Source organism: Pocillopora damicornis, chromosome 12 (genome assembly GCF_964200805.1).
Source record: "Pocillopora damicornis chromosome 12, jaPocDami1.2, whole genome shotgun sequence".
Taxonomy (NCBI): Eukaryota; Metazoa; Cnidaria; class Anthozoa; order Scleractinia; family Pocilloporidae; genus Pocillopora; species Pocillopora damicornis.
This window is the reverse complement of record NC_142681.1, coordinates 11,518,641-11,531,100: the sequence shown is the minus strand read 5'-3', so window position 1 is coordinate 11,531,100 and position 12,460 is coordinate 11,518,641. Positions and strand designations below refer to the sequence as shown.

Here is a 12,460-nt window from a genome sequence, read left to right as displayed (position 1 = left end):
ATCTTAATGCGCGAGGCACATTAAATCCAGAAGGATTCTTAAGTGCTTTCCCTAAGGCGGAATTGAAACTAACAACTTCATCATTTACAGAGTTTGCCATCTTTCGAATTTCCCCGAAAAAACAAAATGTCCAAATGACACACTTGGCTTGTGATTGACATCTGGAGCTTAATCTCTTAACCCCACTCCTCTCCTTAATTTTAACCGTCGACCGCCCCCTTAGGACAAATTTCTTTCTCTCCCCAGCCTTCCGCTGCCATTAAAATCTAAGATGGCGGCCATAATTTTCGTTAAGAAAATACTGAGCACTCGCTCGCCAAAATTACGCCTGCTCTGCAGGCTATGTCTATAATTGTGACTTTCTTAACAGTAAAAGCTCGTGTAAGTGTGTTTTTTTCCCTTAGTTCTCAACAGTAATAAATTATTTCATTCTAACAAAGAGAAACAAACAAAATTAGTATTAGCAGATAAAATGATAACAATTTCTATCCATTTTCGAAAGGAGTCCACTAACAAAAGGCTTACATTTTTACTTCATCATTCGTTCATTTGAACACTACAAACCACCAATCCAAAGTTATCAGTCAAGGAAAACTATGGCCATCCAACATTACCACGTTAACAAATTTTATTTAACCCGGTAATATTTTAATTTACGACAATAAAACGACCTTGCTTTAAACATACTTAGCATGGAAAAAATATTTTGTTGGTCTGGGTACGAAACGACTCACCTAGCTGGATGAAAAACGACCGAGAGGGGGACCAAATGACTGGGTACGAAACGACCGTCGGTACGAGACGACTGTGGGTACAAAACGGCTGGTAACTCATGTATACATCCATTTTTCCTCAAACACAGAATTACAGCCTTGGAAAATGATATCCTACTGTTCATGGATAAACTGGATAATTTCTGTGATAGCTGCCCAACGGTATGATGACCCTTTTTTCAGTTTAAAAGAAAACTGTTTGTAGTACAGTTAACGCCCAATCTAAATGGTTTAGTCGCATAGGCTCTTTCAACCACGAGATTCAGGTTAAGCGAGAAAAGATTACGCAGTATTTAAATTTCATAATTTAATAACAACCTACGTGGAATGCGTTGTTTTGGGGGGCTTATTTTTTTTTGACGAATCAGAACGTCTAAGGAACTACATACAATAATTATTAATTGCCTTATGACAAAATCTGTAAATTCTTTTGCCATATTCCCGAGGTCGTGTTTCCTTGCTTGGCAAAAACTTGGTTACTCCATCGAAGTGCAGTCATTTCATTAATTTACCAAGAAGGTTGACAAGCACTTAGATACCCTTACGATCAAGTTAAACTTTATTTTGATTTGTTCATTCACAGGACCGTTGCCAATTTATTTCAGGTCGAAATAGCAACCGGTGAGTGGTATCACAATTATACTACAATGATTAATGTAACACTAAACGCTTTCTTCATACCAATTGCACTGTATCCTTAGGATGAAATTTCCACTTATTGGACTTTCGTCGAACTTTCATCCCACGAATGAGGTGGCTGACAGAATTTTGTATGTTGCAGTCAAAAAACGGTGTTTTTCATAATCAGCAAATCCTGAACAAAAAGGAAATAAAGATTAGCAGCTGACTTCCGTTTCAGCAAAGAATAATGCCCATTGACTTAAAGACCACAGTGGCAGAGCCAATCAGTGGCCAATAAATCATAGGAAGACAAATATTTGCTCTATTGGTATTGAGCTGACTGAAATTTACCAAGAAGGCATTAACTTTCTTTCGTTGCGAAACTCGTGGATATTAAAACTTTGAAACGACGTACGATGAATCCTGGAAACCGGAGTTTGAGTCCATTGGCAAACTATACCGGCTGGTCTCATGAGCAGATCAAGCCCTGACGACATTTGACAGCTTTGAAATTTTAAGCAGATGCAAAAATTGTCATGACACAATTTGTCGCTCAAAACCGTTGTGGTCCATAACAGTGTAACATCATTAATGATGAAAACAAATTTGCAGAAAGGAGGGCTAGTTCATCGGGTTCCGTATGCTAAATCTCGGGAGAAACTGCAAGAATTCTTTCAGAGTGTATACGTGTTGTTTTGTAATATAAACACTATAACGTATTTTAACTTGTTTGTGTGTCCTTTGAAGCAACGCGATATGTCTGTAATGACCAGAGTGCCGAATTTTATTCTTTGATTTTATTTGAATTTTATTCTTCTTCTTTTCATCTCCACACTGTGCGTAATTCATAATCTCATATTTCAGCGTAAATTATCGAGAAGGCGCCTTCTGATCACCTTTGTTTACTTTGTTAGTCACGCAAGCGCGCAAGTGTCACGCCGACCGATCACGTTTACACAACGTTTTAGGACAACTCGGCATCTATTCTCCATTCGGCTGTTATGTAAACCTAAAATCCTCAACGTAGAAGATAAACGAACGAAGTTTGAACGGTCAGAATTATGCAAATACTCTTTGACACGAGCCTAATTGAGCAAACACGTGGATTTGCGTTGTTTTTAAGATGTTGGTGGATGGAAGCTAGAGATATACCCGCGGGTTTGAGGCTATCCTTGACCTCACTGGTGAATAAACTATGCACTGATACGCTTTTTCAGCCCGATTAAGGCTTGCATTTTGAGAATTCTTTCGTACAAATTAATGAATTTTTGATATGCAAATTAAGGTCGAAGAGAAGGGTCTCTTCTGATCACGCTGGTATAAAAATATTTTTGGTGATGTCTCCATATTTTGTTTTTGGACTAACTGAATACATCTTGTAGCAAGATAGAATTCTATGAGCTATATCATTGCAGTCGCTGCGCGCTGGAAAAAATCTGTGAAATTTACACTTTCGATCGCTGTCCACAGGGGTGGTCTGGCCAAAAATCATTTTTGGCTTGTGACGCAAAAAAAGAGAATTGGAGAACAACTAAACTATTTTTGAAACATGTGTCCTAAACCCTTTTCATGGGCAAAAAAAAAGAAAATTTTTTTCCGACGGGAAGTCGAGAGGACCGCTCTTAGCGAGAGAGCGGCACTTAAGTAAAAAAGCTCTCGATCAAAACATGCAGACAAGGAAGTACTGAAATTGAATTCAGCTTTAAACTGAAAATTGAAACTTGTGTATCTGGGAAAGTATAATGCTTTTGAAATATTCCAACAGACTGGAGCGGTTGAAGAAAGTTGGTGGCATGATGAAGGAGCGATACGATAAAATTGAAGCCGAAGAACCTGCTAAGGTACAGCTTTTGTAGGACGACAGTATGCGTTCAAATGCAAACTATGTTTTCTCGTCAATATGGGTTAGAAGCTTCAGTTTATAGCAAAATGAATGAAGAGTTCTGATCATGAAGAAACACAATATTAATTCAAGTAACAGTAACAATAATAATAACAGTGCAGAACTGAAAAGGCGAAAATTATTACCTTCGAAAGTGACACGAGGTTTATGTAAGAAACGAGAAACTGTTTTGGTAATCAAAATTGAAATAAAAACTCTTAAAAATCTAAAAACTGATCTAAAAACCTTTACTTTCAACATGAGAAAGAATTCAAGTTAGTACTTTATCCCAATTCAAGCAAGGAAAATGTTCCTTAACGACTTGCCCCAAGGGAAACAATTTTAATTAAAATTTCGTTCCCCGAAAAACTCCAAACATTTTTAAAATCGTATCATTTCAGACTTAATTATTGAATACCGAGTCGTGATATTTTGTTCCTTGAAACAGGCGTTATTGACCGCAAGGCATTATACAGGTGGAAAAGACTATCTTGGTGCTCTTGGATGAATAAAACAAATGGTAAACAAGTTGATGAAAATACTTTTAATTAGAAGAAAGTGATGGCCCCTAAATTCAGTTACATAGAGCCACTATTTATCCGTCTAGACAAATCTAGTTACCAAACAACACCCTTTTGACGTCATAAACCCTGACAGGAGGTTAAAACTCTCGTTTTGAATCGACTAAAGGCTGAAATAGAAATTATGAGAGGCTGTTTGCTCATGACATTTTCATTTGTCTTACTTTATATATTTCTCAACAGATATCTTTGGATCTGATGGCGCTTTTGCTTCTTAGCTGTGTGCTACGTTTTTGCTTCATGATCATCTTAATAAGAAATAAAACAAATTTGGAGCTTATTGCTGCTTCTAATTTCTTAATGCTTTCTACCATTACCTGAGATGCAAAAGTAACAATTACCTTTCGGGGGAATCTGCTTAGAAAATTTACAAAAAGCAAAGAGTTGAACCTACGACCTTCCAACGTTTAGTTATTTGCCAAATAACTTTATTAAGTATTTAAGAGGAGATTAGATTATTGTCGAGTGGGAATCCAATAAGTGTATGCCTTCCAGGGAGTCCCGCAGCAATAAGAGGAAGCCATCAAAACCGGAATTTAGTGCATTGGTCGCGGTTTTGTTATGGCATCGCTCAATGTAAAAAGTTTACTCGCCCATATTGACGACCGTAAGATATTTATGAGAGGTTCAAAAATCCATATATTGTGTGTATACAAGCGTGATAGTACATCAGTGATTTAGAAATATATCTACCGGGATTTGACGTCGTTAGAAGGGAACGTGCCGTGAACGGGAGATCTGGTGGCGGTGTATGTATTTATTTACCAAACAACATAAATTACCATGTCCGAGAAGACTCCAGTGATGATCAACTGGAATGTCTTGTTGTCGAAATCACCGCACCGCATTCCAGACCTTTTTTAATAAATACATAATGTAGACCGCCAAGTTCCCAAAAATAAATTTTTAATCAATTTGAAAACCTGGTAGATAAAATTGATTCGGAACACAAGGATTTATTCCTACTTACTCGGAGACCTGAATTGTGACATGTTGTAAATAGATAGATTCGGACGCTACTGTTTTTACTGAAGATTTTTCATCGAGTTTAAATAAAGATACAAAGCTTAGGCATCAGATATCGACATCCCTATACTTAAAGTATGCAGGAAATTTGTCACCATGAACCTATTTCAACAACCATTTTCAAAGAGTTCTGGAGAAACAAGGAAACATTTCAATGACAAAGAGTTGCAACGTTTTCAATTCATTTCACACCGCCACACACGTAATGAATTACACCTAAATCGAAGAGATCTATGATTGATTTGAGGTCTGTATTCCAAATTCGCTGCATGTGTATTAGTGTTCGATTAATTTCCCCCACGATATTACAAATACTCGTCAAGGTATAATTGCACCTAATTATATCTTAAACAAAAAGAATTGCAAGGGGAAGTGTGCGTGCATGTGGAATCTAGCAATCGATTTTTTTCATCTCCAATAACCTCTTGCAAAGTTTATTTAAAAACCATCCGTTGGTCTCAGCTTTGTTGTCCAATGATTTTAAACATAGCAAATCGAATTTAACAAGTTGTCTTATTTAATGCGGGCGATCCTTTCGGCCAAAAAGTGTGTAGCTAACAGGCGTAAGAACTGAGCGTGATGGTGTCCTGCACTGTGCTCCGTTGTTTTTGCCTTACCCTTGTGTTTGTTGTTGTTGCGCTTGCTTCAAATGGGTAAGAATCTTCCTTTCTGTCCCTCAAAATTCAAGTTATTAGATTTACACACTGGATTTCCACTTAATTATTTCACCGAGAATTGTATGTTCTCTTTTCCTAACCAGGTGCAAATTTCCCAGTGAACTGGAGAATGAACACAAGAGGTGAACTGAAAGAATATCACAGATTTCTAGTCTATATGAAATAAATCTAAGCTTATATAGATAACACGCGAATCCAAGGTGGATGACGCCCGCAGCCGCTCATTCTTCCAGAAATTATCGTTTGAAAGAACTTCATCTTTTATCGTCTGAAAGATCCGCTCATTTTCCTAAAGGAAATAATTGCCAGAAAATGTATATAATAGATGGTGGATACAGTCAGTTTTGGCTTTTTGCTTTAATTTTTCTCTTCCCTTGAGCTAAAATATTTTTCTCCGCCAGGGTTCAAGGAAAGGAGAGCGTAAATTTGGCCTGCGAGTTTCAGATTTTAATCATTTTCCTCTATAATGTAGGATCGAAACTAATTAAAAGATCGTCATTAGAGAAAACAGTTATCTTAAATTGCAACAAAATTAAGCTTTGGTCGCCTAAAAGATAGTTCAGTTTTTTCTCCATCAAACACTAAAAACTGAATAAAAAAGGTTTATTTGCAAAGATAGTGGTTACTTAAAGGGAGAATAAGGTGAAGGGTTTGACTCTGATGATGACTTTCACTAGGTTGTCGAAGGATCAGTCACTCCCTTCGAAAACAGTGTCTCTCAGGATTGATCTCACCCGGACGATAAGGCAGGACGTTCCAGCTTTAAGAGAACGTTGACTGCACTATAATCATAATTTAACCAAAATCGTTCATCGATCTTAGCCTGAAAAGCAAGTTTAAGGAGCTTAAGGATAACTTGACGAACACCCGCTCAGCAATAAAGGCAAAGGAAAAGGAAAATCTGTTGACCAAAGAGGTTAGTACAACTTCTACCCTATTGATAAACTTTGGTTGCTCAGATCATAAAGCAACAGGCCCAACTGTTATAGAGCTTCTCTATCCTCTGCTTGTTAATTATGTCTGTTAAGTTGTTATTGTTGTTGGTTTTTTTTCTTTTTTGGTTTTCAATTTTTTGACGATACAGATACTACTGGAAAAGATGCAGGCAATCACCACCAAGTAAGACATTGTTTTCATTTATGTTATTTGCGATGGATTCTTTATCTCTGAATTGGTGAGATCTTCAAGGAACAGTTTGCACATCGTGAGAACAAATTACGAAGATTAAGAGGGAAAACAATTTGCAGATATGTTTTGCTAAGGTCTGGTTCGAATTCACGCCTTTATGACTGACTGTTGATTGAGACTTAAACTTTTTAACGCCGTAGACATAGTGGGTAAGTTGTAATGCTTCTTTTTCAAGGGAGGGGAGTTAGTCTAAAAGTAAAATGTATGCATCCACCTGAAGTGACTTTCCTTTCTACCAAACACAGCATTGTGGCCTTGGAAAATGATACTCAAGACTTCATGGACAAACTGGAAAATTTCTGTGATGTCTGCCCAAAAGTATGTGATGTTTTAGAGGCCAATTTTTTAGCGAGTCGGAAAGGCCAACCAACGAGAAACACTGTTGAATAGCCTTTTTTGCATATCCCCGTGATCGCTCTGCCATGCTTCATTGCGCTCCTGGGTCAAAAATTTTGTGGCTCCATCAAAACGCGTCCATTTTATCGTTCGGTGCTTGACCCAATTACCCAGCTTTTCTGGTCAAGATGATTAACGAGCTCAACCTTGATTTAGATACCGCCAAGATCAATATCAAGGTTTACTTTATACAGGAAAGTGTATTGTGTTTTTCGCTCGCACTGATTATGTAGTTCGCAAGTGATTGACAAGTTCTATTTATCTCGAAGCAGCTGAAGAGACAAAATTGCGTGTGAATAATTTGACTCCCGACCATTTTTTGGTGTAATGACAGAAATAAACTAACTTTTTGTTTCTGTGTGGTATGTTATAAACTTCAGTGGCGAGGTAAATATCCACAACTTTCACCGACACTAAAGTGAAAGTTGTGGATATTTACCTCGCCACTTCGCGTCCCGGTTAATGTCCACTACTATTCACTCCCAGTTTACAGAACAAGTAATGATTTTTTTCTTGCCCATCTACAGGATCGTTGCCAGTCCATTTTGAATCGAAATAATAACCGGTAAGCGGAATCCCACTGTTCAGCACCAGAAAAGTACCATAATTATGCCGGATTCAGGCTAGTTGCAAACCATCTTTTGGTTTTAATTTCTTTGTAGTAGGCTATAATACCAAAAAAAAATATTCTTCGATTGAGGTAGCCAGCAGAATAGTGCACGAGAGATTTTGATGTCGCCTCAAAACCGGTCTTAAGAAAAACAGTGAATTCTGGTAATTATTGCTTTGGGAAAAACAAAAAAAAAGAAGAGCGGAATAAAGGTTGGCAAGTGTTTACCAAGGAATAATGCCCATTGCCTCACAGACCATAGCGGCCGAGCCAAACATCTACTGATATGTTTTAGGGAAAACGTTTGGTTGTTACGTGTAAACTGGGAAGTACTAAAATCAGATGCAACTTGAAACAGAAAATAGCCACTTATTTAGTATAATAATGATGCTTTTGCAAAATTCCAACAGCCTGGAGCGAATGAAGAAAGTTGGAGATATGATTAAGGAGCGATACGACAAAATAGACGCCGAGGAGTCTGGTCAGGTATGCTAGTGAAAAGCAACAAACAATACGAAAAAATACTACATATATGTTTTGTAAAGTAAGACCGGTAAGGAGCTTTAATTAGTATAAGAAGTAATAACAGAACAACAACAACAGTAATGACATTAAAAATAATGATACTAATAATAATAACAATTATCTAAAGGCGCGCTACTTTCTACGATTGGTAACTGATTTTGATTAAACGCTACAAAATACAAGAAATTGGAATTTTAACAACTCTCTAGCACTGATTCAGACTCCGTATTTAATATATTTTGTTTCATTTTCCAATGAGTTCTGTTTATGATGATGACTGATGATTGAATGTAAGAGAGTCGTGTTATTTCGTTTTCGTAACAGGTGGGATGGAGCGAATATCACTATACAGGCGGTAATGACTACCTCTTCGCCCTTGGCTAAATGAAGAAAAAGGGGCACTGACAAGGGTAAGCAAGTTATCAACAGTGTTTTTAGAAACAAGAATAAAAAGCATTGGACGATGTCCCTCACAACAAACGTTTTCGAAGAAAATAAGCAACACCTTTTACATTAGTAGTCCGTAGTAAAATCCACACATTTCCAGTTAACAAGGAATCTCTGTAACTTTGTTAAACCTGAATTGACGGAATGGTTGTTCGCCTACTGTGCTTTAATCTATTTTGCTCCTTGTATTTTTCAACAGACATCTTTGGAATTGATGTCACCTTTGCCACTTAGCTGTCAGCTAAGTTTTATGTTGTATGGTCATTACAAATAAAGTGCATGAATTCAGATCTTATATGCTGCTGAGTTAATCACTATATCATTTCTTTATGCTTTCCACTATCCCTCGAAGTCCAAAAAACGAACAAGTACCATGGCTTAGCAACTTTCTCCCCCAGAGGCGTTGAGCGTTAGTAGCTGAAAATAGTCAGAAAAACTATGCATTCTCCTGTCGGCTTAGTCAGTAACGGTTTTACAGGTAGGGTGGAAATTTAAGAGCACCAATATTCTTAAAAGAATAACTTTCAGCCTCCAAGCAAAGTGGAAAGATAACTATCAGTTGTACCATTATGAACTGTTCCCTAGACTAACTTATACGTTTTCAAGCAGAGTTTTTAGTGTTATTATATTATGACGTCTAAAACCGGTTTTTAGAAATAGGGTCAAAACCCTGCTAACGGCCACCTCTTTCCGACGGCCATTTTTCCTCTCGACTATTGTATAAAAGAAAAGTCTCAAGATACTTCAAAAAACGTCAAACGCTCATTCAAAGTTTTCAATGAGAAAATTATTGCACGCCTATGGAGAGTCTAAATAAACAAAAATTTATGAGAATGAGACATCCTCGTGCACCGATACTTGTAACCCTAAGCAACAACCATATTTTAGAAATAATTCGCGTGTTGTGAAGTGAAAGGAGAAAGAGAGAAGGACATTTCATCAAGAGCAGATAACGCGATCAAACATTTATCGTGCTTGTAATCTCTTCCTCTGGTGCAGCTGGTCATGCCCACAATGTGTAGTTCTAAGTTCCAAAGCTGAATTGAAGGTATTTTATGTCGCATCCAGATTTCGATAAGGAAAATATTGTTTAGGTTACACAGTACGGTGTGATCATTTTCACATAATAATAGAACAAGAATTCTATTTGATACTAGAATTCTAAATTCCACGTTTGTCGTCGCAATTTTGCAATTAATTTTTGAGTTTTAAGTAACATGAATCAAGGTGAACCAACCAGAGAAATGCACGGAAAAAACATTCCTATGATCATGCCGTTCAGGAGATTTTCTAGGTTTTTTCTCGGGCCAAATTTTATTTCCGCTTATTTGGAATGGCTACATAGCTTATCACAGTTGCAAAAATTCTTTCCTCTAAGAAAGACTTAACTTTGAGCATATCCAAAACAAAAAAGGGCGCCGTGTCTATTTTTTCGATACAATAGATCTTGAATGCAATTGCCCCGGTCCAAATTATTTTTGTTCTCTCAAGTAACTGTCCAACGAAAGGGTTTCTGTTAAAAAATCGTAATCAACCTCAAGACATTGCGAGCTTAGTCCGCCATTTTCTATGTCATCTAAATTCGATAAATTTCCAATGTGGTCTATCATCCAAGTGCATCCGAGCGATTTAGGTATATTTTAAGATCTGAAATTCTGGTAGCAGCCTTCTGAAATTATCAGTGGTATAATCTGGATAGTTGTGTAGCAGTTTCTTGCAATTTTCTTGGCAAAATTTTTGTTTGTAACTAGAAAAGTCGAAGGCATCTCGCTTTCCTACACATGGAAGGCCTAAAGCCACGGAGCACACAAAAATTTCAACTTGTAGAATGACAGGAAGGATAGTCCAAGCATCAGAGATCTCACTAATGGCCAATTTGTAAAGATTTTTCTGCACCAAGCTTCGCACAGGATGCATATCACAAGAAGCCAGTGGCCAGTTAAAACTTGAAGTATTGACCAGCCTGCATAACACTAAAAGCTGTTGAAGGCCTTAATGTAATAACTGTCCTAAATGTAATAAAATCATAAATGTTATAACATTTGGTCCTAAATGTAATAAAGTCCTACATGTAATAAAATTTGGTCCTAAATGTAAAAAAGTTCAAAATGTAATGTCATTTAGTCCTATATGTAATAAGCCTCCAATGCAATCGTTTAACTCCGACAGTGCATTTTTGTTATAGCGACACCCACATTGAAATGTTAAAGTGCAGCTGTTGCACCAAAAAATCCTCTGACCAGTATTCATGTCACATTGCGAGCTCGCTGATATCAATCAGCGTCTTCTTATTTGCTAGACTTAAGTCGAGAAGCATTGCTGCAAAACGTTATACTGACGAACAATTGGCATCAAATGACAGCTAGCAAAATAACGAGTACGCTGACCAATACCTCTCCGTATATCACTGACTCAGCTTTTGAAAAAATGTGATAACGTAATGCTTGAGTGATCAGTGATGGAGTTAACAAGGTATAAACCAAATTACAAACTTGGATAAGGGAGTCCACTGACTTGTAGGTCAGACAATTTGGAGGCTGGGATATACATTTTTTGAACATAGGATATTGCATTTCTAGCCCTCCATGGCTTCACTCCACCTTAGTAATCAGTTCATGTACGATGTAACTATAAGTGGAAACTGTTAAGCTTTCTTTTTTCATTTATTTATTTATTTATCTATTCATTTTCTCCCCTCACGGCGGGGTGAAGAGATGAAGACAAAAAATGAAATAAAAACTTAAGATCTACTGTGGAATATAATGATGTTCTCTCTTGACCAAGCTTATTCGGTCAAGATGGCAGGATATTAACCTCGTTCTTTTTCTGCGTTTTTATGGACCGAGACGAAGGATTCTCAGAGGCAACAGCTGTCACTTAAACATCTCAACCTGCTACCACAACAATGCACTAACGCAGTTAAATGATTACATTGAAGACGTATTACATGACACGATTTTAAACTTCCGTTTTCATAGATTAGTTTTGACCAGGATATATTTTGATGACTTTTCTTTGCGATGTGATTTTGAATGAGGTGCCATTTCCCCGTCAGTATGTTTTCAAGGTTAGGTAAAGCCGGATGATATTGCATTACAAAAGGCAACATTTTCTTCTGTGTGCTGTTTTCTTTGTTTTTAAATGACCCTTCTCTACTGGAACACACAACTCCAGACATGTATTTCACCAGAACTTCGTCAGGTATCCTCTATTCCCTTCTTTAGTCGTATTTCAAAGCTCTGTACGTTTTTTATTAAATGTGAATTGCGTCGGATTTGTTTTCAGGATGCTTAACGCTTCTCCCTAAGCGAATCCTTCCTTTACGCCACGTAAAAAGTGTTTGCGGGCCGGCATGAGTTAATACGAACGAATTTTTCGCAGTTGTCTGTACGTTAAAAAAAAAAACCAGAGGAGTGGTTGACAAGGATCCTTTAAGATGCTTCATCAAAATCATTCCTCAAATATTGAAGATTTTTTTTTATCTAAATCTTACAAAAAGCTTTGAAAAAAATCAAACCATATTTTAGTGGTTCGTTTTATACCCAAACTACTGTTTTAACTTTATTGATTTCGTTTTACTTAAGAGTCTTACGTACGTCAACATTGTTTCGTGCTTACTACATCAGAAACATAATTTTTTGCGTTAAGAAAACCAAAAGAATTCTTGACTACGTGGCCAATGGATCCTTCTAAGAATATAGAAAATATTGGAAAACTCAAAAAATTGAGCAAGA

The 12,460-nt window shown here is 37.0% G+C and overlaps 2 protein-coding genes across 3 annotated transcripts in view; both read left to right on the top strand.

Moving 5' to 3' along the window:
* LOC113670120 (uncharacterized) overlaps positions 1–12,460 on the top strand; it is a 37,718-nt gene that overhangs the window by 3,111 nt on the left and 22,147 nt on the right. The window contains exons 5-9 of one of the 2 annotated variants that reach the window (XM_089189992.1): positions 863–935; positions 1,357–1,394; positions 3,160–3,235; positions 3,725–3,796; positions 4,041–4,137. In XM_089189992.1, coding sequence (XP_089046118.1) covers positions 863–935; positions 1,357–1,394; positions 3,160–3,235; positions 3,725–3,784 — 247 coding nt within the window. In that variant the 3' untranslated portion in view covers positions 3,785–3,796; positions 4,041–4,137. Of the gene's footprint in view, positions 1–862; positions 936–1,356; positions 1,395–3,159; positions 3,236–3,724; positions 3,797–4,040; positions 4,138–12,460 lie in introns of those variants that run through there. The other variant, XM_089189991.1, reaches the window with a different exon arrangement.
* Positions 5,403–9,021, top strand: LOC149036472 (uncharacterized). The gene is made up of 9 exons (XM_089189990.1): positions 5,403–5,536; positions 5,644–5,682; positions 6,383–6,476; positions 6,645–6,679; positions 6,994–7,066; positions 7,672–7,709; positions 8,165–8,240; positions 8,604–8,689; positions 8,926–9,021. Exons 1-8 carry the CDS (start codon positions 5,463–5,465, stop codon positions 8,661–8,663), a joined length of 489 nt encoding a protein of 162 aa, XP_089046116.1. The 5' UTR covers positions 5,403–5,462; the 3' UTR covers positions 8,664–8,689; positions 8,926–9,021.

What these genes read in the sequence shown, in the direction of transcription:
- LOC149036472 (XM_089189990.1), top strand. Translation starts at nt 5,463, where the DNA reads ATGGTGTCCTGCACTGTGCTCCGTTGTTTTTGCCTTACCCTTGTGTTT. An exon ending in CTGGAGAATGAACACAAGAG is followed by an intron (nt 5,683 to 6,382) that starts GTGAACTGAAAG and finishes CATCGATCTTAG; the next exon opens with CCTGAAAAGCAAGTTTAAGG. An exon ending in ATGCAGGCAATCACCACCAA is followed by an intron (nt 6,680 to 6,993) that starts GTAAGACATTGT and finishes TACCAAACACAG; the next exon opens with CATTGTGGCCTTGGAAAATG.